We start from the raw sequence: 27,065 nt of genomic DNA on the forward strand, positions 1-27,065 counted from the left end.
GTTTCTATGAGTTTCGACAGAGGTACAGGCATGGAAATTACCACCCTCACAGTGGCCAGGATGTGGCTCCATCCCCTGAAAATCTCCCTCCAGGTACCCGCCCCCCCCCGGGTCCTCAGACCCTCACCCGGCTCCAGTCCCTGGAAACCGCTGATCTTCATTGCCATGATTTTTAAAATATTTCTCAGGATGTCTTATCAAAGCAAGCCTACTCTTATGTAGCTTGTCAGGTTGGCTTCTCTCCCTTAGCGTTTGAGATTCACGTCTTCAAGCAGGGGTCCCAGGCCTCCTTCTGACCGCTGAGCGGCTGTGGGACACCACCCAGCAAGGTTCATCCACAGAACACGGGGCGCTGTTTCCCATGCAGGGTGATTGTGAAGACTGGCTGCTACAAATACACGTGTTGATTTCTCCAGGATAAATCCCTCGAGGTGGGATTTGCAGGGCCAGGGTCTGCAAGGCACCGTGAACAGCTTCCCAAAACCGCCACACCATTGTGCAAGGGCAGCCGCGATGGATGACACACCATTGTTGCTTGGCGTCCTCTTCAACACGTGGTGGTGTCCATATTTTTCATTCTAGCTATTCTTTTTTTTTTTTTTTTTTTTAAGATTTTATTTATTTGCGAGAGAGAGAATGAGAGACAGAGAGCATGAGAGGGAGGAGGGTCAGAGGGAGAAGCAGACTCCCTGCCGAGCAGGGAGCCCGATGTGGGACTCGATCCCGGGACTCCAGGATCATGACCTGAGCCGAAGGCAGTCGCTTAACCAACTGAGCCACCCAGGCGCCCCTATTCTAGCTATTCTGAGACGTGTGTGATGGTGTCTCCTTAGGGAGTTAATCCCTGTCCTCCCGATGAACTAACGGTGTCTAGGCGCCCTCCGTGTATCCTCCTCGGGGAAGGATCTAGTCATGTAATTTGCCGTTTCTTTTACTGTGTTGTTGTCTTATGACTGCGTTTGGGAAATTTTTGTATGATCCTGATACAAGTCCCTTATTGGGTATGTGGTTTGCAAATATTTCCTCCTAGTCTGTAGGTTGGTTTTTCATCCCCTTAACTATGTCTTTCATGGAGCAAAAGTTTTAAATTTCAATGCTGTTCAATGCCCATTTTTTAAACTCTGTGGATCATGCCTTCGGTGTTTTATCTGAGAACCTTTTGCCAAATCCAAGGCCGTGAAGATGTTCTCTGTTCTTTTCTTCTGGGAGTTTTACCGTTTTGCACATTACATTTATTTTTTTTCTTAATTTTTAAAAAATTTTTATTTATTTATTTGAGAGAGAGAGATAGCGAGAGAGAGCAGAGCAGGGAGGAGAGGGAGAAGCAGGCTCCCCTCCAAGAAAGGAGCCCGATGCGGGACTCGATCCCAGGACCCTGGGATCATGACCTGAGCCGAAGGCAGACGCTTAACGACTGAGGCACCCAGGCACCCCTACACGTTACATTTAGATCTACGATCCTCGTGTTCATTTTTGTGTAGGTTGAGGTTCTTCCTCTTCTTCTCCCTCCTCCTCCCCCTCCTCCTCTTCTTTCTCCTTCTCCCCTTCCTCCTTTTCTTTCTCCTCCTCCTCCTGCATGTGGACGTTCAGTTGTTCCAGCACCATTTGTTAAGAAGACTGTCATCTCCTTTCAGGCCCTCCACATCTTGCCTGTGTATCTCGTGCATCCCCACCTGAATCATCTGGTGAACTCTGGTGAGTTGATTCTCTTAGGTAAAGTCCCTCTTTGCTTCTTCACTTTACTAATTCACAACCGAATTAAGCAAACCTAAACATTGTGTTTCATTTTTGCCAGTTTTGAACTTTATCTGAGTAGAATTGCACAAGATGAACTCCGGAGAGTCTGGTTTCTACCCCTGACTCCGCGCCGCACGCGGTTGTTCAGTCCTCAGTCCTCACGGCCGAGTATCCCACCATCTCTTCAACCATTCTTTTGTTTTTCTGATCAGCGTTTGATACTTGTGATGTTTAATTGACATGACTTTGTATCGGTTTCAGGTGTACAGCATACAGACCCAATATTTGTGTTATATTGTGAAATGATCACCACAGTGGGGTCCAGTTAACATCTGGACCCACATGTAGTCACATTCTGTTTTCCTGGGATGAAAAAGCCTAAGATCTACTCTCAGCAGCTTTCAGATATGTTGAGTACGATCCCCATGCTTCGCTATCCTCCCGTTGTACTGTTGATGGGCGTCTGGTTAAATTTCAGCTCAGGGCTGCACTGAGCAAACTGGCTGTGGGCACTCGGCACACGCCGTCTGGTGACCGTCTGTCTGACTTTCTGTGGATAAATACCTATGTGTGGCAGTGCTAGGTTATGAGGTATTTCCCAGATACTATGTTTTGCCAAAGTGCATGCACCAATTTACACTCCCACAAGCTCTGGTGAGTTTTCGTGGGATGCATTCATTCCTTCCCTCCCTGTCTCCTTTATTCATAGACGACTTGCTCCTTTCTGCTTCTCTGGTACTAAAAATGTCCTTTCTGCTTGGGGCGCCTGGGTGGCTCGGTTGGTCATCCAGCTCTTGGTTTCGGCTCAGGTCATGATCTCAGGGTCCTGGGATCGAGCCCCGTGTGAGACTCTGTACTCATCAGGGAGTCTGCTTGGGATTCTCTCTCCCTCTCCTTCTGCCCCCCCCCCCAACTCGCGCACACGCGTTCTCTCTCTCTCTAAAATAAATAAATCTTTTAAAAATGTCTTTTCTGCTTAATGAAGAATAGGATATTTACATCATTTCCAAGTACCTCCCACTCCTCAGATGCCGGGAGTCCATGGCTGTCCCTCCCTGGACCCTGCCCTTGGCCACACCTAAGGTCATGCCCACCCCCAGGAGTGGCCCAAAGGCAATGCTGGGATCCCAAGTTTTTAACTGATGAATCATTTATTTGGATAAGACAAGAAAGTCTTCATCCAGCGATTCCCACTGCCAGTTTTATATTCAAAAGAATGGAAAGCAGAACCCAGGTACTTAATACCTGTGTTCAGAGCAGCATCCTTCACAGCAACCAAAAGGTGGACGGGTCAACAGGGCAGGCTTTGTGGGTGTGCGAACCTGGCCCTGCAGGTTTTCCAACTTGAAATTCTCCTACTGTTCTCCTTCCGCGCTGTCATTTAGCCCCTGCCTGAGCCTAGCTGGACAGGCTGCGGCTGGCGCCCAAGTCCCGCAACCGCTGGCCTACCGTCAGGGCAGGGAACTGGCCACTCGGTGCCTTGGTTTCTCTATTAGAGCGGGATGAGAGGTCCTCCCCCGGAGAAAATGCGCTTTAGGGCTGCAGGGGGGCGGGGAGGCCAGAGCTGGCGAGCGGCACCTGCCGGCCGCGGGGGGCATGACGTCCAGGTGCGCCAGCAGTCTAGCGGGGCCTGCTCCTCCCCGCCGCCCACTTCCCGGATCCTGCCCCTCCTCTTCCTCCACCTGGTCAGCCCCCATCACGCCCGCCAGGACCAACGCAGTCCCCTGCACCCTGGTCCCCAGTCCCGCCCTCACCCCCAAGTCCACCCTCCCGTCAGCGGCCACCAGAGGGCGCCCGTGAGCACCCGAGTCAGGTCCCGCCCTGTTCAGCCCACAGCCCTCCAGGACTTCCACCTCCCTGGGGCCCAAGTCCTCCCCACGTGGTCCCCTAGGCCCTGCACGACCTGCTCCTGTCCCCTCCGCTGGCCCTCCCCTCCTCCTTCTCTACCCCTCACTCACTCTGCTCCAGCCACACAGGCCCCCTGGCTGTTCCTCCAACATGTAAGCCCAGTGCTGCCCCAGGACCTTTGCATAGGCTGTGCCCGCTACCGGCAATGCCCTCTCCTGTCACTATTGTTACCCATCCTGCCCTCCCGCTCTATTTTTCTTCATAGATTAAGTCCTGGTGGCGAGGCTACCTCCTTCGCCATACCGCAGGGCCTGGGACAGTGCCTGGCACCATGGGCCTTCAAGGAGTATAAACAAGGGACAGACAGACAAGGGAATAAAACCAGAGGAGGATGTGCAGAAATTGAAACCCTTGTGCACGGCTGGTGTGAGTGTGAAACGGGGCAGACACTGGCAAAGGGGTTGGTGGTTCTTCCGAAAGTTAAATCGAGAACGACCATATGATCCGGCAATCCCACTTCTGTGTCTATACCCAATAGAACTGGAAGCAGGGTCTCGAACAGGTATTTGCACACCCATGTTCACTTCAGCACGATTCACAATAGCCAAGAGGTGGAAACAACCCAAGTGTCCACTGATGGAGGGACAGTACAGCAAAAAGTGCTTCATCCATAAAATGATTATTCAGCCTGAAGAAGAAAGAAAGAGACTCTGACCACTGCCATGACGTGGAGGGACCCCGAGGACACCAGGCTCAGCGAGAGAGCCAGACCCAGAATGACACATCCCGCAGGACCCCACTCCCAGGAGGTCCCCAGAGGAGTCCCGTCCACACAGAGAGGAGAGGGTGGGAGCCGGGGCTGGGGCAGGGGGTGGGGAGTCCGTGCTTCAAGGGGACAGAGTCTCCGTGTGGGGAGATGGAAAGTTCTGGAGACGGAGGGTGGGGGTGGTCGCAGGACCGTGTGAGTGTGCTTCATGCCGCTGAGCTGTGCACTTAGAAGATGGTAAATTTTATGTTATGTGTACTTATCACTTTTTAAGAAGAAAAAAAGCCCGAGAGAAGACTGCAGAGACAGGCCCAATCTCCTCAGTTTACAGAAATAAATACAGAATGTCCAGAACCTGGGCTCCTCAGTCCCCGACCCCCAATCGGGAGGCACTTCTCTTGCCGGACGGTCCAGCCCAGCAGTACAGACAAATGAACCTGAAGTCAGGGCCAAGTCGGGGAACCTCAGAGCAGGGGCCCTGGTGCCAAGGCCGGAGGCACATCCCGGGGCATCCGTGGCCCCCGCTCCCGTGAGCTCACACACCAGCCAGCCACACGAGGACCAGGCAAGACCCTGCAGAGCTCGGGCACCCCTGCATTGCCCACCACCCACCCGCTCTGGCCAGCAATTGGAAATAAGCCAGAGGGGGCCACAGCATTTAGGAACAAAATTTATTCCAATTTAAAACAGAATTCATTTCAGGAGAAAGATATGAAAAGTCAATTTCCATCAGCTATCTCTGGATTAAGGGGTCAGGGCCCCGACACGTTGAGCGAAGCCCGCCGCCCCCCCACCCCTGCCCCAACACGGGAGTCTTGGCCCCGGGAGGTTGGCACAGAGCTAATGGGCCTGTCCCCCAGCACGCACAACAATACATGCATTTCAAATGACAAAAGGTTTAAAAACAGTATTTTATATAATATTCTTCTTTAAAATAGGTTAAGGTTGAAACCGTCTGAAATCAGGACTGTGTAATATACAAGTATGACCGGAGAAGGTCCACTGGCGGCCGGCACGCCTCCCGCACCGCCGCTCGGGGGCGCGGGCCCTGGGGCGTCTGGGGGGGACCTGACACAGTGGGAGGAGGATGGAGCCCCCAGGGTGGAAAACGAGAAAAACAAACCTCACACCATGGGCGAGGGAGGGGCCCGGACCACCAGGCCCCACTGGCACAGAGCGGTCTCCGACCCTCTAGGGCACGCAGCCGTGTCCCCGCCCTCTGGTCCCGGGCCCTCAGGGTTCCGGAAGCACCGGGCGGGGGTGCCATGCGTGCCAGCCAGGCTTCGGCTCTGGGGTGCTTGGCACACTGCTCCCTCTGGGAAGAATTAATACTTTGGGTGCCCAGGCCAACATGCTCAGGTCACCCCCCCCCCCGAGGCCCAATCCAGTTCCCTTGCGATCTGGGCCCGAGAGAGGCGCTGAGACATGGCGATGCGCACCCCGCGAGGACCCCGAGTGACCTGGGCAGGCCCCCCGCCAGCAGCACCATCTGCTCTGGCACTGAGGGTGCAGGCTGGGGGCTATGGCCCCCCCCTCCCGTGCAGACACGTGGCACCGCGAGGGCCCGTCCTGCCCCCAGAGAGGGCTGGCCACTAGGAATGTCGCCGCCCCACCCCGAAGGGGCTCCCCCGTCGCCACAAGGCCCCTCCTAGCTCCCTCCTCCGACACCGGCAGGCCGGCCCCTGCATCAGGCGAGCGGAGGGAGCGGGGCCAGGCGCAGCGGACGCCAGCCTCGGGGCTGCTGTCCGAGGCGTTTCTACTCTTCGTTGGCGGCCCAGACCAGCAGCGGCCACACAGACCGCGACCGGGCCGTGTCCAGATGCAGCGGGTGGGTCCAAGGCCTGGCAGTTCATTCCCGCTACATTGTGCAAATCAAATCAAAACAAAACAACCCACAGAAAAACACTGTAGTGCTCAGTCCACATCAGATGAAAACACACCCCCCGCTTGTTCCCACCCTCCGAGCCCCTCGGAAGAAGGCGGCCCGGGCAAGGCGGCCCGTGGCTCTGGCTCAGTGCGTGGCCGTGGCCGTGGCCAGGCCTGGAAGCCACCCGGGGCCGCGGCGCCAGCGGCCACTGGCCCTCCACGGCTCGGGGCAAAGTGCGCGTCGTGCTGCATGCTCGCCTCCCGGGGCAGGGGGCTCGGGAGCAGAAGCGGGAGATGTGGGAGAAGGGCTTGCGCCGGGGGCCACGCCTGGGAACCGCCGCGGGCGACTCCCTTCTCTGCCTCTCGGGGACAGACCTGAGAATATTCTGAAGAAGTCCCCACCCCACCCTGTTTCCAAGCTGGTTTCGAAACAGAACTAATCAAAAGCGACTCCCAATCCAGGAGGGCCCTCTCCCGGCTCCCTGGGCACAGCGGGGCGCCCTCGACCCCTCGGGGGTGTCTGCACGGCAGCCTGTGGGCCCCGGGAGCCGGCTCACTGCCTTCCTTTCCTCACCCGGAAAAAAAAAAAAAAAGTTAGGCACTTCCCAGGGCGGGCAGCGGGGGGCGCCACCCACCCCCACTTCTTGGAGTCCAGGACGTCAATAACTTAGGGAGAGAGAGAGAGAGAGAGAGAGAGGGAGAGAGAGAGAAGTCACAGTCCGGGGCCTCGCGGTGAGGGCCAGGAGCAAGGGGGGCGGGCCGGCGGGTGGCTCTGTCCCCGCTGGGCGCCGGGGGGCCGCCGGCCTGCAGTGGGGGTGCGCGCGCTCGCGTGTCTCGTCTCCGCTGGTCTCGTCTCCTTCTTTTCCTTTTTTTCTTTTTTTTTTTTTTAATAGAAAAAAGCGAGCCACGAGTCAAGGCCAGGAAAAGGCTGCCGCGCCGCGGACACAGATGAGGAGGTGCACGGGGTGTATAGAAAGAAACACGTACGTCCCCTGATAGCTGTGAAATAAAAACCCTTTGTTAAAAATAGGAAAACAAAATCAACTCGTCTGTGGGCAGAGCCGGGCGGGCTCGGCGCCTGGGGAAGGCCCGCCCGACGGCTGTCCCTGTCCCCTCAGGGCGGCGGTGGCCGGGTCAGACCAGGTTGTACTCCTTCAAGTTGAGCTGCAGGATGGTGTCCTTGACAGCCGCGAACACGAAGCGGATGTTCTCTGTGTCGGTGGCACATGTGAAGTGCGAGTAGATGATCTTGTCGCTGTCGGGGTTCAGGTCCACAAACATCTTCAGGATGAACTCCCGGGCGGCCTGCGCATCCCGCTGCGGCCCTGGGGAGGCAGAGACAGAGGCAGGTGAGCGAGCCCAGCCTGCACCCGCCGGGCGTGGACTGACACCCACGGTGCGCCCAGACACCCACCGGGCGCGGACAGTCACCCGCCGGGCGCGGACCGGCCTCATGAGGGCACCTGCAGATCGCGGACAGACACTGATCATGCGCAGACCGGCCGTGGGCAGACAGACACCCGCTGGGCGCGGACCGGGCACTGGCCAAGCAGGGGCAGCTCCTCCGGCCGCCCCCAGCCTCCAGCAGGGGCCCTGGCGCCCGTGCGGCCCCTCGGCCTCTCAGCCAGCTGCTGCCCACATCCAACACCCCCTCCACCTCCAAACTGTGCCGAGCTTCCCGCCCAGCCCCATTTCACCGCACTGCGCTCCCACCACTTCCCCAACACCGACATCCAAACACGGGCAGGGGCCCACACGTGCGTCCACACGGCCCCACGCGCCCCTGCACACACGTGCACACTTGCACGGCTACCGTCCCAGCTGTGCGCACACGGCGATCAGGCCACAGCCGTGTCCCCGAGGCTCTGGGCCAGCCGGGACCGAGCTGCTGCGGAGGGGTGGCCAGGCCCAGAGTGCCCTAGAGTCCCGTGTCCTGGCGGCAGCTGCGGCTGACGCTCACAGAGCAGGGGTGCCGAAAAGGCAGCTGGGGACGGTCTGCACTCAGTTTTGCCTTCTGTTAGAGCTCAGGCTAACCCGGGGAGGGGAAGCGGGTCCTGGGTCACCCCCTCATTCCCAGGGCCTCGCTCCTCCCCACTCAGGCTCCGGGCAAGCGGGGGCCTGGGAGCACAGTGTCCCCGTGCATCCCTCCTGCGGCTGTGCACAGACTGTGGGAGATACCCTCTCCAAGAGGACGCCCCCCTGGGACACAAGATCCTTCTGCTCACTAAGGCTGGGGTGGGGGGGAGCACGGAAGCTCCCCAGCTCGCACGGACCGTGCCACCAGCCTTGGTCAGGGCCCGCACCCCCAAATCACAGAGACACTGAGGCCCAGAGCGTGAATGGGCCCTCCCCGGCAGGATCACGGGGCCCAGAGGGGCAGGGAGCCCAGTCCCTGCTCTGGGTGCTCCCCCACTCCACCGCAGCTCCCGGCTCACCGTCGAACTCGGGGAAGTAGTCCACCAGGTGGGAGTGCAGGATCTTATCCTCCAGCAGGTCCTTCTTGTTGAGGAAGAGGATGACCGAGGAGTTCTGGAACCAGGGGTAGGTGATGATGGTCCGGAAGAGGGCTTTGCTCTCCTCCATGCGGTTCTGTGGGAAGGAAGACGTGAGGATGGACGCTGCCCCCCACCCCCAGGGCCACAGGGCAGGGAGAGCGCGGAGAGGGGTCCCTCACCTCATTGTCCGATTCCACCAGCACTTGGTCATATTCACTCAGGGCCACAAGAAACATGATGGACGTCACGTTCTCAAAGCAGTGGATCCACTTTCTCCGCTCTGACCTCTGGCCTCCCACGTCCACCATCCTGCAGGAGACAGGAGCCCCACAGGGGCTCAGCACCGCGGTCGGCTGTCAAGCCCCTTCCACCAGCACGGCGGCGTCTGCTAGAGCCCCGAGGGCCCCCGGGACAGCCCCTGCCCCCCACATCCGCTAGGGCCAGGAGAACACGTGCGCCTGAACACCTGCACCTGATGGAGGAGTCACAGGACTAGGGAGCCCGGGAACCCAGGTGCTCCCAGGGAGGGGGGGGCGGGACGGGCCGACCCCTGGACCTGAGGTCCCACATCTGAGACCCACCCCCTCACTTGGGCAACGTGCACGCACGCCCACCACAGCGCTGTCTGTGGGACACGGGAGAACGAGATAAACCGAGAACAGCCACGCGACGGACCCGCCTCGGCATCGCGAGGGGGTGGCTCACGGAGCGACATGCTTCCCCTGTTGCCGGGAGCAACGGCAGGTGGCAGTTTCCCGTCCAGCACGAGAAGCACGTGCAACCTAACAGTCCGAACAACAGGCTCCCGGGCAGAAGGGAGCAGCCGGGGGAAGCGAGCAGCAGGGACGCCCCGTCACACTGGACTCACGACAGGCGTCTGCCGCTGGCTACCGGTGAGCTCCCTCAGATTCCTCTGATGAGGAAAAACCACAGCAGGCAAGCAGAGCGGCCCTCAGGCAGGGGTCCCCGCGGCTGGGCCCTGCCCGGGGGCGCGGGGGCCGCGGGGAGGGGCTGCCGTCGGGGCTGTCCCGGGCACGGCCGGCAGAGCGGGGCCGCCCAGCGGAGCTTGCACCGAGGAGACTCCAGCAAGCACAGGAGGGTGGTGACGGGCCCGGGGCCCCGGGCGAGGCCACCGAGCTCACAGCAGCAGCTGTGGCCAGTCTGGGGAATGCGCCAGCACAGACAGGCTCCGGGGCCACGGCCTTTCCGGAGCAGGAGGCTCCCCAGTAAGGCCCCTGTTCGGGACCAGGCTCATCTCCTCACACACTGGGGCCGTCAGGCCATTACTCAATGCTGTCCCCGCTCCGGTCAGGGGCCAGGCCACGAGCTCAGGGCCAGGGCCCCCAGGCTGCCCCCATGGGTGCCCAGCTAAGGAAGGGGTGGGCCGGCAGAGGACCGGCAGCAGCAGAGGGTGGGGGCCCATGACAGAGCAGAGCGCAGAGCGGGGAGGGGGCACCAGGGAGATGCCAGCCGGCCCAGGCTTGGGGAGGGGAGGGAGGGGGCCGGGCATCCCGGGCAGAGGACCCAGCAGGCACAGGCCGTGCCGCGGTCGGGGCGAGGCCAGGAGGACGCCCCGCGACGGGGGCTGGGGCAGCACTCGTCCCAAGCCCCAGCCCGTGCTCGGCAGGCTCAGCTCCGAATTCAGAGGTCACAGCCCCATCAAGGATCCGACGTAAACAAGAAAGAAAACTCAAACCTGACCCCTCACCAGGAAAGGAAAACGTGCATCAGGCCCGTGCAAGGTGGATGCCTACAGCTTCCAAGACCCCGGGGAACCACGCAGGGCTTCCGACAGAGGCCCGGCGGGTGAGAGAGGGTGCAGAGGGCAGGGAGGGGTGAGGGCAGGCGGCCCCCCCAGCTGAGCTCTGGGGGGTCCCTGTGGCGGGGCGGGTCTCGGGCCAAAGGGCACCTGGAAGCACACCCAAAAGGCTCCTCGGGTGCTCCCCAGAGCTGGCGCTTCAAGGCCACAGGACAGTGGCAAGTGCCACGGCTGAACACCTCCTTGGGACCCCGCCCCAGGAGCATCAATTCCTCCCCAGCGTGAGCTTGCGCTGGGGGAGCAGAGGGCGCCCAGACGGGGTGCTGCGGGCAGTGGAGGGCTCACAGCTGGCAGACGGGACCCGCCCCAGCGTGGGCCTCGGGGCGCTGGGCTAAAACGGTGTCCCCCAAAACCTGGGGACGGGACTGACTTGGGAGCAAAGTCCCTGCAGTGTCATCAGTTAAAACGACATCACATTAGAATGGGGTGGCCCTATCCAATCACCAGTGTTTTTACAGGAAGGGGGATGTCCGGACACAGACACACAAGGACAGGCCACGTGACCACGGAGGCAGGGATGGGGCGAGGGACGCCGAGGATGGCCGACGACCCCCAGGAGCTGGGAGACACGGGGAACAGACTCCCCCTCACGGCCTCAGAAGGAACCGGCCCTGCCCACACCCCGCTCCTCAGCTTCTGGCCTCCTGAGCCGGGACGGCAAACACGCCTGTGGGTTTCAAACCGCCCGTCTGTGGTCATCGGCTGTGGCAGCCCCAGGGGACACACACTTGCCCTTGCCACTCAGCAGCTCCGGATCCGCCATGGCCTCGCTGAGTGGCGGGGCCCGTGTCCTCAAGGACGGCACCTAGTCTACTCCGGCCGCGCCACCTGCCAGGACTGGGCCCCATTCTGCCCACATGCCAGGAGCTACCGTGGGCCCAAGAGCTGGAGTCCGGGAACCACCTGTCACCTGGCTCTGCATGGGTCCCCAGGGCCGCCAGGACCTCTCCACCGCCCCACAGCGTACCCGGCTCTTGCCGCAACTCCAGACCACCTGCCCCACTGACACGCGCCGGCGTCCTCCCTCGTCCACAGTCCCGGCACAGAGGCCCCCGGAAAGTCCTCCCCTCCAGGCCAGCTCTAGCCAGCTCCGTCACAGCCCGTACCACTCCTGGGACACGGATTGCTCTGAGAGCCGGTGACAGTTATTTATGAGCCCGTCTCCCATCCCGGGCTGGAAGCCGCCCGAGAGCAAAGACCGGGACCCGGTGACCCCGTTGCTGTCCCCGCAGCAGGTGCCTGGGGGCTGGGACGCGAACAGCCCCCACCGCAGCGCACAGAGCCCGACGCAGCCGCAGCACATGGCCGCCCAGGGCGCCGGGGCACAGGTACCTGAAGATGATGTTCTCCAGGTCGAACGGGTACTCGATGATGCCAGTAGTGGGCACACGGACCCGCAGCACGTCCTGCTGGGTGGGCAGGTAGCCCGAGGTGGCGATGCGGTCCACGTCGGCCAGGTAGCTACGGCACAGCACGGACAGGGCTGCTCGGCCACGGGCGGGGGGCGGACAGCCCAGCCACCACGGTCCCCCAAGCAGCCGGAAGGGGCCCGGCACGGTGCCTCACCAGCAGGGACGCAACAGCCCCGAGCACTTGGGACAAGGCAGACCTGGGGTCGGGCAGAGGTGTCCCCGGCCCGCCCTGGCTCCCACGGGACAGGCGGCCACAGGACAGAAGTCAGGCCGGCTCTGGGGGTCTCTCTCACAGGGCTGTCCGAGGACGGCCGCCGCGGCGGGAGGAAAGGGGCTGGCTGGGCGGCCAGGCTGGAAGCGGACTTCTCACAATGAACTTCCCTGCCTGAGCACGGGGCGGACTCACAGAAGAGGCACTACAAGATGCTCCGAAGCGACCGTCTCATGGCAGCCCGGCCCGCCCGCATGCCCGACACGTCCCCTGCGGCCTGGCTGGGTCCGCGGGGCGGGCGCCCTACTCACTACTTGGCGGAGTCCGAGAGCTGGTATTCCCGCCTCCGGTCGTAGCACTCCTGGATGCCAGGGTCATCCCACAGGGTCTTGATGGCGTGCACGTAGCGGTGCTCAAACGTCGTCACCTTCTCCACATCTACCTCGCGGATCAGGAGCGCGTTGGCCTGTGGGGCGGCAGGGAGAGCCGTGGGCTTGCTGGCACCCGGGCCCCGCGGGGCGCCTGCCCGAGGGGGGACCTCTGCCCCAGCGAAGCGCGCGCACACGTCAGGATGGAGTGAGAGTGAGCCGCGGTGGGGGGGTCCCCAAAGCAGGGCCCGAGGGCAAGGCAGCTCCTGGGGCCGGGCCTGCACAGCTGGGGTGCGCCCCAGTGCTGGGGTGCGGCTCTGGGGAGCAGCGGGCAGGACTGGAAGCAACCACACGCACAAACAAGCAGACTCCAAAAAGTGACCGAGGGCCGGACCCGAAAGAACAGAGCAATGAACATACACACCGTCAGCAGCTCCCCGCCCCCGTTTCACAGACTGCCTCAGAAGTCTGTCTGGCCTGCACCCCCTTCCTGGCACACAGCCCCTCAAACCCCAGCAATCTCTGCGGGGACAGTGGGCTGGGGGCGGGGCACCGGCCAGAGGAACCACTCGGGGCATGTGACTCAGGAGACCCCACTTCTCCACGTGCCTGTCGTCCTCAGGGTGGTCCAGCCACACAACCGGCCACCAGCAGAGGGTCTGGGAAGGACACACCTGGGCAGAAGCCAAAATGGGGAACGAGGGAGCCCTAGCCCATGCTCTGAAAGCCAGTGGGCTCCTCCTGGGCTGGAGAGCTGCCCCACACTGTCCACCCCCCAGCTGTGGCCCCCAGCCCTCACCTGCCCCGTAGTCTGCACCTACGGAAGCAGACACCAGCCCCGGAAAACCCCCCTGTCAATGTGTGACGGTCAGGGATCAGGGATCACTTCTATAAAAGCCCAGAGAACCGTGTTTTCAGCTTTGTGGCCCCCACCTCTGCCACTGCAGCAAAAGCCATCAAGGATGACACATAAACAAGTAGGCATCACGTGAACCAATAAAACTATTTACAAAAACACAACACGGTAGGCCACTGCTGTTCTAGATGCCGATGGACATCTATGGTCCGAACACCGGACCAGCTGGACTGTATGGTCTGGATGCTGGAGAGGGCCGCAGCTGAGCAGATCACAGAAACCCAGACCCAGAGGACAAGGGGCTCCAGCAGGCCCCCCAACCCCACAACAGGCCCTGTTGGGGGTCCCCGATCATCTATGAACCCGGGATAGAGGGAGGAAGGTGCCAATTGGAGATATATCAACAACCTGGTTGACTGACCTTCTGAAGCCTCAAAGCAATGGATTCATTTAAACCACTACTGCATAAATATGGACTCCGTGCCTCACGTCAGCTCGAGGCAAACTTCTGGGGTTGAATGAGAAACCCCCAAAAACAGATCTACAAAAGCAAAGCCAAGGGAGGCCACCAGTGAGAGCCCACTGGTGCATGACTGGGGGGAGTGCTGTGGCGAGAGTGGGCCAGCAGCTCCTACCAAGGCAGACCTCGAGCTGCCCTGTGAACCCCCGTGTCCCGGGAGCATGGCCCGGGGAAGTGACAACAGGTGTGCACACAGAAACCTGCATGTGAATGTCACCCCAGCAAGGAGACAAACTGGAAAAACCCAAGCGTCCATCAGCAGGTGAGCAGATACACACTGCGTGTCCCCCTGTACACGGGAGCGTCACTCGGCCATCAGGTGGTGAACAGACACGTGAAAACGGCCGCCAGCAGGAGCGAGGCGCCCACACGCGCGGCCCCGGGGACGGACCCCAAGCCCACGATGCTCAGGGAGGGAATGAGACACAGAAGGCCACGTGGGGTGTGAGTCCACGTGGGTGACACGTCCACGGACGGGAAGGGGGCTCGTGGGGGCCCGGGGCTGGGGGAGGGGAGACTGACTGCTGATGGGGATGGGGTTGTTTTTCAAGTGATGGAATGTTCCCAAACTAGACAGTGGTGGTGGTTGCTCAGCTGTGTGTTTAGAAAGCTGTGAATTACACACTCTAAGGGGAGACCTGCCCAGTGAGTGACTTTGGTCTCGATAAGCCATTACTCAAGAAAAAGGAAGGGAAGTGCCCCACCCCCCGGGATCACCCACCCCGGCAGACACAGTGTATGAGGGGCCAGGAGCTGCAGCTCACGCTGCCCAGCCCCGGGCCGGCTTCCCCGCGGTCGGATCGGGGCGCTGAGGGCTACCCGACAGGAGGGCTGAGGCTCGGCCAGGACACGCCTGCTGCAGGCGCTCTGAGAAGGCAGGTCCCGGCAGGGAGGGAAGCCAGGCGCCGTGCTGTGTCCCGGGCGGCCCCTATCCGACGGCACCCCAGGCCTCACCTTGTTCTGCTCGTACTTGTACAGGATCTTGAGGGTCTCCATGGCGCGGATCATGGCCTGCATGGCAGTGAAGATGTTCTGGTACACGAGCTTGGTGAAGCCCCGCTTGTCCTCCTCCGAGTAGCCCGCCCCGTGGATGATCCGCATCTGCTTGATGAACGTGCTCTTCCCGCTCTCGCCCGTGCCTGCAAACGCAGGGCGCGTGAGAGCGAGTCCGGAGCCGAGGCCTGCAGCCCCACCGCGCAGAGAAGGGGCGCTGGGGGTCAGAGCTCAAGAACTCAGCCCTCTGAGGGGCTGTGGGACACGCTTGGCCAGCAGGCGGCCACTCTGCGAGGGGCGTCCCCCGCTGTAGCTTGGTCATGCCCCAAGCATACGACCCTTCTACACAATGGGAAAGTGAGGCTCAGCGTTGGGGGGGCATCTGGCACCGAGGTACCAAGCAGGCTGGTCCCCCAAGCGTCCTGCCTGGTCAGACAGCAGGTGACCGGCCTCCGCACGCACTCCATACCCCGAGGCCGCAGTGAGGCACGGAGCCGTGGGTCTCCGCCAGGCGTCGCTGCCTCCCTGACCAGTCAGGCTGACCAGCCGCTGCCCCCCTGGGCCATATGCGGCACCCCACACACGACGCCAGCCCCTTAGGACCTGCCCACGCCCACCGGGGACAGCAAGTCCAACTGGACAATGTCCCTGTGGACCCCCAACCATGTTCCTCTTCCAGGAGCCCCACCAGAGTCAACCTTACTGGGGGCAAGAGTTTAGTACCTGCCCGGAAGCCAGGGCAGCCTAAGGACGGAATCTATCCCCACAACGGTCCTCAAAAGCTCCTTCCCAGTTAGCGGTGAACTCATAAACCCACCCAGCATCACGCCGCCTGCTGAGCACTCCGAGCTCCCCCAGAGTGACCACAGCACCTGGACGAGTCCAGGCCCCGGAGCCCGCACCCACGCAGAGGGCCCCCCACCAGCTCCCCACTGGCCCGGGCATCCGCTCTCTTCACTCAGCCCACTGCCCTGGCGCACACAACATCAGACCGTCCTGTCTCCCTTCCCCTCTGCAGGCGTGAGGGGATGCGGGGCTCACCAGGCAGCACGCTGACCCCTCAGCCTCGAGGGATCGGAAGGATCGGCAAGTCAGCGGGAAGGCCATCTGGAAAGGGGCCCCCTGGCCGCTGAGCCCTCATGCCAGCCCCGCTCCAGCACCATGCAGCCCAGGGTCCCCTCCTGCGTTGGCCTCTCCCCACCCCGTCCGGGGGCCAAGCGGCAAGCCTGTCTCCTCAGCTGGCTCACCCCACACTCGGGCACAGCAGCTGTGGGTTCTTCAGACCCACAGACCTCGGCCGCACCCCCTTCCATGCGTGCAGACGGACCCCCGTGCAGCGAGCGCGGGCCGACTCAGCGACCACCTGCAGAGCAGGACAGATGGTGGGGGTCACTTCCAAGACTAGGTCACAAGAGGCGCAGCAGCCTGCTCCACACCGTCGGCACCACTGGCGGAGGGGCCCGGGGGGCGGCCACCAGGCTGCGAGGACGCTAGACCCGCACTGGGGAGAGGCGCCGAGCCAGCCGCCGGCTGACGCGCGCTCTGCAGCCTCACGAGGGACCCGGAGCCTGGACCGCCCGGACTCCTGGCCCTCGGAGACTGTCTGCCGGGTGAGGCTAAGCTGGGGGTCATGTGATTACACGGCGAGAGAGAACTCCGCCGTCTAGGCGCACGCCGCCTCCAACAGCTGCCCATACCCTCACTCACAGGCTGAAGCCCCAGAGCCTCCTCCCGGGGGCTCAGAACCCCCCAAACTCGCCCACCTGCCGCTCTAGGCCTACTTCCACCCCTCTGCCTCTGAGTCGGCCCGCGTCTGCCCACGTCCACACACTGGCCTGAGCGGGGACCCCGTGCAGAAGCCGCCGGCTCACACACCTGTGACGCGCCCCCCGGGCGGGCAGCCCTCCCTGCCCCCGGAACCGTCCCCCCCAGCCGAGGGGGAAGCCTCTCTGCCGGCGTCTGCTGCTGGCCTCCTCCACGGACAGGGGCCTCCGCGACAGACTGGTTCTGTGGGCCCCACGTGTCCACGCTGTCCTGCAGCCTGGAGGCCCTCGGCCCGCATCCAAGTAACTGACTGCACTCGGGGACACCCGGGCCACCATCCCCAACATCACAAAGCAGGGGTTTTGGCTGCAATGCTCGTGCCGTTCTGGTACTTTCACAACTACCTCGGATCCTTCCTGGAATAAATAAAATGACTCTGGGTCCATCATCAAGGAAGGTAATTACCTTCACGCCATCCCCCGTCCGTCCTACTTCAAACAACTCACCTCTGCTATAAAAGTGACCCGAGGCCACCTGCTCACTCCAACCAACACCTCCCCCCCGAGAGTTCCAGGGGCAGGAGGGAGTGGAAGGAGTGTGCCCATGACCCCACGTATCCCCAGAGGGATCCACACTGCTCCCTCACCACACTGCAGGGAGGGGACACGCATGCCAGGAATGCAATTTCTAATGTGGTTTTCTCTTGACCCGCGTCTGTCCCCCTCGGCGCGGCTGACACCAGGCACAGTCATTCTTTGGGGGAGGGGGGGCGTCCCGGGCACTGTGGGGGGTGAGCAGCGTCCCCGGCCCCACCCCAAGATGCCAGGAGCACCCCCAGTGTGACAACCCCAGACATCCCCAGACACCGTCCACGGTCCTCTGGGAGGGAGAATGGCCCCGAGTGAGAACCCCTGGTTTTGACAAAACGCTATTATAGGAAGGAAAGTGCCCTGCCAGTCCGTTTGGAAGGGTCCCTCCCAGGCAACAGCCAAACCGCGCACACATGAAAGCCAAACCCCGAGACGCAGCCCTAGAGGTCGGCCCGAGGAGGAGACGGGGCAGGCCCCACACTGAGGCCCCCCGACGCCGCCCCGATGCAGTGCCCGCGTGGGAAGGGCAGGCCACGCTCTCGCCCAGGGTGTGGGGAGGACCCAGTGAGGAGAGTCTGCGCATGCCCGGGGAGAAAGGGCCCCGCCTCACGCCGCTTTGTACAAAGGAACTCGGGGGCACCTGGGGGGTGCAGTCGGTTAAGCTCGACTCTTGCTTTCGGCTCAGGTCGTGATCTCAGGGTCGAGGGATCGAGCCCCGCGTCGGACTCTGTGCTCAGCGTGGAGTCTGCTTGGGATTCTCTGTCTCTCCCTCCGTCTGCCCCTCCGCCTCACGTGCGTGAGCGTGCGTGCACACTCTCAAATAAATCTTAAAAAATAAAATTAAAAATGAAGGCAAAAGAGAGAACCAGCCCCCGCTGGAGTGCTCCAGAGACAGTGCAGACACGCTGAGGGGTCACTCACACACACGCTCGCACGCGCACACATGCTCATACGTGTGCGCACCCCCACACACACGGGCAACTATGTCGACCAGCATGACACCCTGCTGTGAGCCCCAGGAGGGGACGGGCGGTGAGGGGGGCATGTCTGTGAAGGGGCCCTCGATGCCGGGCCAGAGAGCAGCCTCCCATTTAGCAGGAAGCCGGGCCAAGGGAGAACAGCGGCATCCAGGGCACTGCCCGAAAACTGAAGCCTGAAATGCGGGCTCAGCCCCTGGAGGTGTCGGGGGTCCTGGACAAGGGGCGTGGCCGAGGTCACACGGGTCCCTACCAAGCCCTGCTGGCTAGTCTGCCAATGCCCCCCCGTGGCAGGGTAGCCACAGCCAAGACCACGGCCATGGTCAACCTCCAGAAGAACCAAAACGCACAGAAACAAGGCACGACGCCGTGAGGCGCTGGACGTGCTAACTGACCTAACTGAGGCAATCATTTCATGGCACGTCCATGTACCGAATCATCAGGTCGTACCCCGCACGCTCACGCGATATTAATGTCAATCAAATGTCAATAAAGCCGAGAGGAAGAAGGAAGCCAGAGGGAACACCAGGCACACTGGGAAACGGGGCGATCAGTGACCCTGCCCGAGGCAGCCACCACCTTGCCAGGAAGGACAGAGAAAGGAGGGTGTGGAGGGGCGGGTGCAGGGAGGTGACGCCCTGGGAGGAAAGCAGCGCAGTCTCGTGTCGCATAAGCCCCGGGCCGCCGTCCAGTGAGCAGGGAGCCCGCGAGGCCAGGTGCGGCGGTGCAGCGGGCATGCACCAGCAGGGCCCTCTGCCCTGGCACGGGCCAGGCCCACTGCCCATGAGGCGCCGGGCCACCGCAGCGTCCGGGAGGGAGGGAGGGAGGCTCAGTGCAAGGCTGAGCAGGCCAGAGCAACCCAGGTTAGCTTTCCAGATGCCCTGTTTCCTGGGCCAACTGAGCCACGGCCACATCTGTCCCCTGGGAGCTGGGACTCGGGCCTCTGACAGGATCCCTGGCCCCGGGAACCGCCATGCACCTGACCCAATGTCCACCTGCCCAGAAGCGTCTCGGGGGCAAGGGCTGCCTGGACCTCACGGCTGGGCCCCTCTGCAACCAGCCGCTGACCTGGCCCCTGTGCCCTGGCCGATGCCCCAGTGCCCGGTCAGCCCAGCATGCCAAACCTCCCATGGGGCTCTCCTGCCAACCCACACGGGGCCTTGGCCCTCAGTCTCCAGCCTCCGACTCAACCTGCCCAACCTCAGTCACGCTCCCCCTCAAAGAGATCTGGTCACACGTGCCCTTCTGGCTCAAAAGCAGGGAGAAAAGCAAGGCCCCACCTCAAGCCCAAGCGTGTGACACTCCCAAGACTGAGCCTCGCTCTATGCACACGAGCCGACAGCACCCCACCTTGCCCCCAGCCACGCCGGGGCAGCTGCCCTGGACCCACGAGCTCCCAAGTCGCTCGCTGCAGTGAACACCAACGTCCACTCCAGCACCCACGCGTGGCTTTCAGAGCAGCATTCCCGGAGCCCCTGAGAAGTGGCATCGGCCCAGATGTCCTTCAGGTCCAGGCAGATGGCCACAACAATGGCCCAGCCATACTGCGGAGCGCTACTCGGCACCGAAAAGGATCCCCCGTGGACACAGGGACAGCCGGATGGGGCCCGGGGGACTCTGCCACGCGGGAGCACGTGCTCCATGTCACACACGGCGTGGCGCTGCCAACGCGATGGCATGGAGGATACACTGCTGGGCGTCAGGGGCGGGGGGGCGTGGAGAGAAGGGTGACAGGAGGGTCCCTGCGGTAGGGGGACTCAAGCACCGGGACAAGCGATGAAATCGCGGCACCTCCCCTGAAGGAACCGTGCAGCTCCAGGTCCCGGCTGTGGGCTCCCTGGCCGGCCTGCTGCCGGTCGTTTCCAAGAGACGTCCACGGGGCCCTGTGCCACCATGAAATGTAAGCTACCCCAGCACGCCTTCCCAGCACGACTGGCGCTTCCCGCACAGACACTCAATTTCAGGGCTTCCAAGAAGCGCCCCAGCACGCTGATGCCCCACCCGTTCTTCCTCCAGACGACGCCACCCAGTCACCCCTCTGTGAGGTCTGCTCTTCCCCATGTGTCTGCACGCTGGGCTGGGGCTCTGCTCACAGCCCCCTGCCCTGGCCCCTAGCACAGGCCAGCTCACGGAAAGTATGGCACAAGCGTTTTATGAATGAACAGAAGGAGCTGGGCCCCAATCCAACATACTGGCTCCGTCGAGCATCTCCCCTGGGTCCCCCGCATCCCTGTGCTGGGCAGGGGACTCGATGGGTCGTTACTCCAAGAACAGGGGGCCCTTGGTACAGCCCAGCCTGGCACCTGCCCCGCAGGGTCAGATGGAGCACGGCATGGGCTGGGAGCCTGTGGACGCCCTCTGGGCGTGCTCTGACACGTCACCCTCTGGAGGGCCAAGTCTGACCTATGCCCAGCAGAGACTAGCTGAAGAAGAGGGAGAGTGGGAAGAGAACCCGCTGTCCCCCCTCCTCGGGGGCTGAGATCTAGGAGGGGGGCTGGGGAGAAGGAAGTCTGAGCCCCAGACCCAGGAGGGCAGGGAAGGGACTCCAGACTCCCAAGGGCTGAGGCCTCCAGGGCAGGAAGGATGGGGCTGGTCTCATCTCCCTGAGACTCAAGGTAGGCCACTGAATCCCGGACCCCAGGGGCAGGCAGCCAGGCGGCCCAGGACTGTGGGGTGTGGGCAGTGAAGCCAGGAGCCGCCAGGATTGCAGGAGACCGATAAGAGCACCCTCCCAGGGGACCTGGGGCTCCCGGAAACCCAACAGGGACCTCGAGCTGTGTGGACAGGTCTGAGATCACAGATGGGACACTGTCCTCTACCCAGGGGGACAGAGAAAATGGAAAACCCTAGAGCAGCTGAGGACGCCCCTACTCACTCACTCATTGGGTGACACAACTGTCAGGGCACTGCCTCAGGGGAGGTGCGGGAACTGAGACACAGAGAGGGTCGGTGGCTTCGCTGAGGTCACACAGCCAGCGACTTCAAAAGACGGGGGCCACCTGGGCTCGGTGCTTGGGGGCAGCGTCAGCGACAGGGCCTCCGGAGAGAGCAAAGGCGCCGGGGGAACCTGCCCTGAGAAGGCAGGGCAGGTGGCCACCCTGGCCGAGTCGGCCGGGGCCTCTGCGGTGCAGACACTAGCCGCCCCTCGGCTGGGCCACGCCTACTGTACCCCGAGGCCCAGAGGTGGGGCTGGCCGTCCCTGCTGATTTCGATGAGTGTCCTCCATTCAACACGTGTCCTCTGAGGCCCCACTTTTGTCCCCAGTGTGCTGAGTCTTACTGTAGCCCTTCCTGGGGCACCCCGACAGTCAGGACACTGTGAGCCCCCGGTCCTGCCCAGCACCCCCATCCACCCCAGCTGGAGGGTGAGGACAGAGCTCCTTCACGGAGGCGCAGATGAGGGGACAGATGGCAGAGACGGAGAGAATCTCCGGAGCCCCACCTGCCTCCCGCCGACACCCTTGCCCCAAAGGCCTCGGGGAGCGGCCTGACCGCGGCCCCCAGGCAAGCCGGCCAAGAGCAGCTCCTGCCGGGCCCCGCCGGAGGGGTTTACGTGGTGCGCAGCGCACCACCCCGCTGCGAGCAATCAGAAACGGTAACGAGGAAAGGCACTGAGACTCCCTCCTCTCTGAGGACCAAGCTCAAGACAGGAGGCCCTGCTCAGGAGAGCAGAGGGGACCGCCAACCAGGGTGGACAGTGTGGTCGGATGCAGACAATCCTGGTGGCACCCCCCGCCCCATCTGACCCTCACAATCATCCTAGAAGGTCACTGTGATTATCTCCACGTCACGGGAGTCAGATGGGAACAGACGCCCCACTCCAGCACTTTCCGGCTCGGTCCTGGTGGGGACATGCACCTCCCAGGGCTGTCTCAGCGGCTTTCGCAAGGGACCGTCACCAGCAGTGACAGGACAAAACAGCTCCCTCTGCCTGCCGAGTGCCCGCCGTGCCGCAGGCCTCCGCCGCATCATCCCACCGAACCCTATGACCGTGCCTCAGGCCCGGGGCGCCAGCCCACGGGACGGACAAGGAAGCGAGGACGGGAGACACGGCCTTGCCCCAGGGCGAGTGCCCCAACTGCTCCGAGGGGAGCCCTCAAAGCCAGCCCCCCACGCCCACTTGCAGGAGGGCCTCCCGAGGAAGGCCACTGCGAGCTCTGGCCCCTGGAGTCCCTGTCTGCTCACACGCCAGGTGGCAACAGGCGCCCCCAAGCAGGCAGTCGTGTCCAGACAGGCTGTGAGCACCCGAAGCTCGGGTGGCAGGGGAGCCAAGTCACTCCCACCCCACTTCCCGGGGGATCTGAATTCGATTAAAGCAAACTGGAGTCAGTCAGCAACATTTCTGAGGTCAACGGCTCTGCCCCGTGGGCCAGGGTGGCGGCGACCCGAAGGTGGGGGACAGTGGCGGGAACGAGCAGGAGCCTGCACGACAGGTGAGTGGCCGCAATGTGAGGCCACAACGACGACCGGCCAGATGCCCTCCAGGGGACAGATACAGTGGCCCCGGGGCGACAGAGAGGCCCAGGAGCACAGGAACTATAAACACCTGTGAGTGGTCGCACAAACTCCCCAAACCAGCAAGCCTGAGGCCCGGACCCCGGGTCTGTGAGCAGCCCGAGTTCCGCCCCCAGACCAGCCTGCATGCAGCGCCTCCGGGGCCGTGGCACGCTGCTCACCTCCCCAGCTGGCAGGGCCCTCAGTTAACAGGCCACCACGGCGGGCCGGGCACCAGGGATGGGACCGCTCCTCCCGACAGCTGCCCGACTGCTGTCCAGCTCCGGCCACCCCGCCCACCCTGGGCTGAACTTTGCACCCAGCGCCATCTGGGACAGAGAGGGACAAACACACCCCCCCAGCCCTCCTCCCCGAGGTCTCCTGGAAGCTCCTGTCTGGCTTCGCTGCACGCCGCTCCAAACACCCCGGGGCCACCAGCAGCGATGCCGGTGGCCGTGCTCCCGGGGCTGCATGGAGCAGGGCTCCACCGCAAAAATACGAAAGTGAAACCTTCTGTGGTTAAATACCTAAGACGGAACACTTCCTCATGTCCCACCGCAGAGACCGGCCCACCAGCGGTCCGGGGCACACAGGGCGGGAGCAGAGCCGGGGAGCACTGTGATCATCTGTGCCAATGTGAGTTCAGAGTCTGGCCCTGGCCCCAGTGACCCCCGTGACTCCAGCGGCCCCAGCGGCGGGACACACATGGCGGCTGGTGGCCGAGCTCGGAGGGCCCCACGCTAGCTGACCTCTATCAGGCCCATGGCAAGGCAGGGAGAGAGCCGTGAGCTGGCACCGGCGTCGTCCGGGTACACGCAGGGAAACTGAGGGAGAGGGCGGCCTCAGAGCAACCCCGCAGCACTTCCAGGCACCATGCCCAAAGAAAGCGGACCGTTTGGGCAAAGAAACTTAATTTAAATTTAAGGGGCATAAGGCACATGCTGGGGTGGGTCACCGTCCTAACACAGCCCAGGGGCCATCCAGGGGTGCACGAGAGGCTCCCCGAGGGTGCTTCCCGCTCCCCCAGGCGGCAGGGGATGCAGCCTGACCACTCTGCCTGGAGCCAGTGACCACACTCCACTCCGCGCCTCAAAGCACTGGGAGGCGCGCCCTTCCCACCAGAGCCACCACACCCCATGCCAGATTCCGGGCCTTTTCACTGCCCTTTGGGGGCCGGCACAGCCGACAGGAAGCCTGTGGAACTGACCGCCCTGCTTTATTTAGAAATCCCAGAGCCGCGCCGGCTCAGCCGGGCCAGCACGCTGCACCTCCAGTGACCAACGTCCCCGTGGAAGACCTCGATTTTCAAACAGGAAACCTGCCCTAAGGAACAGACAAGGGGCCTCCTCTGTGGTTTTCTACCAAGTGACAGAAACACGACAGCAAAGGACTTGCCCAGGACAGGTCACGGGAGGCAGAAGCCAGCCGGGCCGGCCTGGGACCCCCACCCCAAGAGCTCCTAACTGGGTTTGCAGCATCCCCCCCGCCGACCTCAGGGTTCCGTTCCCTAAAATGGGAGAACGGTAGTGAGTTCTCAGGACTGCGCACTCGCTGCACAGCCCTGCCCCCCACTCCCGTTCCCGACCAGACTAAACGCTAACAACAACTCGGCCTGGGGCAACAGCACCTCACGGAGCTCAACGCCTGCCTTCTACACGTCCAGACGCACCGTGCGCACTGCATGCACACGCACACACAAGTACCCACTTCGTAAGCACCCCCGAAACACCCGCTGACCACACCCCAGTTCTACAAGGCGCATTTGATACCGTGCACCACAGGGCACTGGGGGGAGGGGGGCCCGGCAGGCAGTATCTGGGGGCGTCTGTGGCTGTCATGACTGGGGTGCTCCTGGCATCCAGTGCGTCGGGCCAGGGATGCTGCTCAGCCCCCACCCCAGCATTGACAGCTGTCTTCCTCCTGCCACAGACCTCCGCTTGGGACCTGCAAGCTCACTTCTTCCTCATTTTCCCACCTGCCCCCCGATACCTAGAACTTAACAACCCCCTGAAATGGGTGCATGATTCCCCATAGTGCAGGCTGGCAGGGGGAGCGCTGGGTGCCTCTCTAGGGTCACAGGGCGGCGGCAGTGTGGGACCGCAGACAGGTACTCCTGCTGCCGACACCCCAGCCCACAGACAGGCACGAGACACTTTGGGCAGGTGGCCACGCTGGGTCTCCCAATCCAGGGAGACTGCAGATACACACCAAGGCTGCAGAAGCGTGAGCTGCTGACCTGCCTCCCTGAACCCCAGCTCAATCCAAACCTTGGGTGCTCAGGACAGGTGGCAGGGGCATCTGGAGGGTCATGCAGCCCCCAGGCAAAGGATCAGGCAATATTGTTAACACGCCAGTAACTTCTAAAGTCCCCGTCCCATAATCAAGTCTGTGTCACACTGCAAAACCAGCCAGTGCCACGCTGTCCCCCCAGAGGCCCCCCAGAACCCACTGCAAGTCTCCTCCAAACTTGAAGGTTACTCTCTGTCTTTTCTGCAAAGTTGGCCCTATCATATAGTCTTTAAGTAAACTGAAACATGTCTGTAAAAAAAAAAAAGAAAAAATAGGGAAGGTACTTCATCAAATGGAGGGCCCAGCAGGGCCACTGCAGGAGAAGCAGTGCATTCCCGCCAAGACCTGCGGCCTCCCACAGGGCCACCAACACGGCTCATTCACCTGCAGACTCCGCTCCTCTGAGCCCTCCACCACCCTTCCAGCGCACCCCTCTGTGACAGGGCCCCCTCCCACCTGGAGCCCATCCAAGCTACCTCTGAGGGCGGGGAAGCATTTCCACCCTTCCCTGCAGTGCGGGAATGAAGCAGAGCTCAGGAGAAGGGCAGGGCAAGGGTTTCTGTTTTGTAAACGACCTTCCTGTCTTTGGCGGTGGAGTCCTTCAACAACCCTCCTCTGGGTGACAGCACTTTGCCAACAGCTGGGCCGACGTGCTCCCTACAACAGGTGTGCCCTGGGGAGATGGAGACCGGGACCCTGGAGACTGGGACAGGAATTTTCTCCAGGAGGGAGAGGACCTGGGAGAGCAGCTCCCACCAAGACGAAAGGAAAGGGTTTGGGGAAGGGTGGTGAGCTGGCCGGCTCTGAGGATCCGCAAAGGCTCCTGCGGGGCCCCCGCCCTGGCCTCCGCCTAAAACAGGAGCCCCAAGGGAAGAAAAGGCTGTCCTCTCCCGCAAGGGGTGTACCCCATTCAGGAGGGAAACAGTTTTCCCACAGAGGGAATGGGGTGCTAGAGGGGGACAGACCCCGCACGCAGGAACAGGGCTCCACCTGCTGGGAAGAACCAAGACAAGATCCTGGGAGGTGAGGGGCACAGCTTGTGGACTGCAGCCCAGAGCTCTGGCCCTGAACAGATGCTGGGGCAGCGAGGGGGGTACATCCAGTAGAGCAGGGACAAAGGGCCAGCCCTGTGTGGGCAAGGGGATCGCTGGCTGAGAAGTGGCACAGGGTCGGCCCTCGAGGGTTCTGGGGCGCCCCCCGACCGCGGACAGCAGAGGCAGGGCCTGCCCCTGAAGGAGCCGGGGGCCTGGTCTGGACAAGAGAGGCAGGGCTGACCCCACAAGGACCTGGACACCTGAGGTGCACAGCAGAAGCAGGGGCTGGCCCTGGGGGACTCCGGAAGCCCCACATGGGCCGCGCAGGCACGGCTGACCCTGGAGGAACCTAGGGCCGGATCCGGACCTCACAGGCAGGGCTGACACCCCCCGACACACACCCAGGGGCTGGGACCGGCGGTGGACAGCACAGGCGGGGGCCGGCCCCGCAGGAGCCTGGGGCGTGCTGCCGACTGCACGGGCAGGGATGCGCACGGGCCGCGGGCAGCACGGCAGGCTCGGCCCCACCCGGCCCGCGCCGACACCCGCTGCTGGCCCGCGGGACCCCGGCAGGCCCGGCCCCACTCACCGAGCAGCAGCAGCTTCAGCTCGCGCCGGGCGTCGCGCTTGTCCCGCCGCAGCTGCTTCTCGATCTCGGCGTTGATCCGCTTGGACTCCTTCACCTCATCGCTGAGGCAGCACGCCATCATGGACTCCAGAGTCATCGTCCCGGCCCCGGCCGCCCGCCGGCCGCCCCCGCCGCCGCCGCCGCCGCCCCCCGGCCCGGCCCTGGCCCGGAGCCGCCCCGGCCGCGCCCGCCTGGCCCTCGGCGTTCGGCCCCCGGGCCGGCCGGTCCACCTCGGCCGCCTGCGAGCGCCGGTCCCCGCTTGGCCGCGCACTCCCGCCCAGCTGCCCCGCGCCCGCGCCGCCGCCGCCGCCGCCGCCAACCGCAGCCGCCGCGACCAAGCGACAGCGGTGCACAACCTAACCCGCGCCCGGACAGCGCCGACGGGCGGGCGGCGCGGCC

At 62.9% G+C, this 27,065-nt stretch overlaps 1 protein-coding gene across 1 annotated transcript; it reads right to left on the reverse strand.

The window, feature by feature from the left end:
• Positions 1 to 5,008: 5,008 nt before the first annotated feature.
• On the reverse strand, positions 5,009 to 26,802 carry GNA11 (G protein subunit alpha 11). The gene is made up of 7 exons (XM_036116124.2): positions 26,628 to 26,802; positions 14,853 to 15,037; positions 12,466 to 12,620; positions 11,864 to 11,992; positions 8,892 to 9,021; positions 8,653 to 8,806; positions 5,009 to 7,542 (listed from the first exon to the last, which is right to left on the reverse strand). Exons 1-7 carry the CDS (start codon positions 26,761 to 26,763, stop codon positions 7,352 to 7,354), a joined length of 1,080 nt encoding a protein of 359 aa, XP_035972017.1. The 5' UTR covers positions 26,764 to 26,802; the 3' UTR covers positions 5,009 to 7,351.
• Between the last annotated feature and the right edge of the window lie 263 nt (positions 26,803 to 27,065).

The sequence above is a fragment of the Halichoerus grypus genome, chromosome 1, assembly GCF_964656455.1.
Source record: "Halichoerus grypus chromosome 1, mHalGry1.hap1.1, whole genome shotgun sequence".
Classification (NCBI taxonomy): Eukaryota; Metazoa; Chordata; class Mammalia; order Carnivora; family Phocidae; genus Halichoerus; species Halichoerus grypus.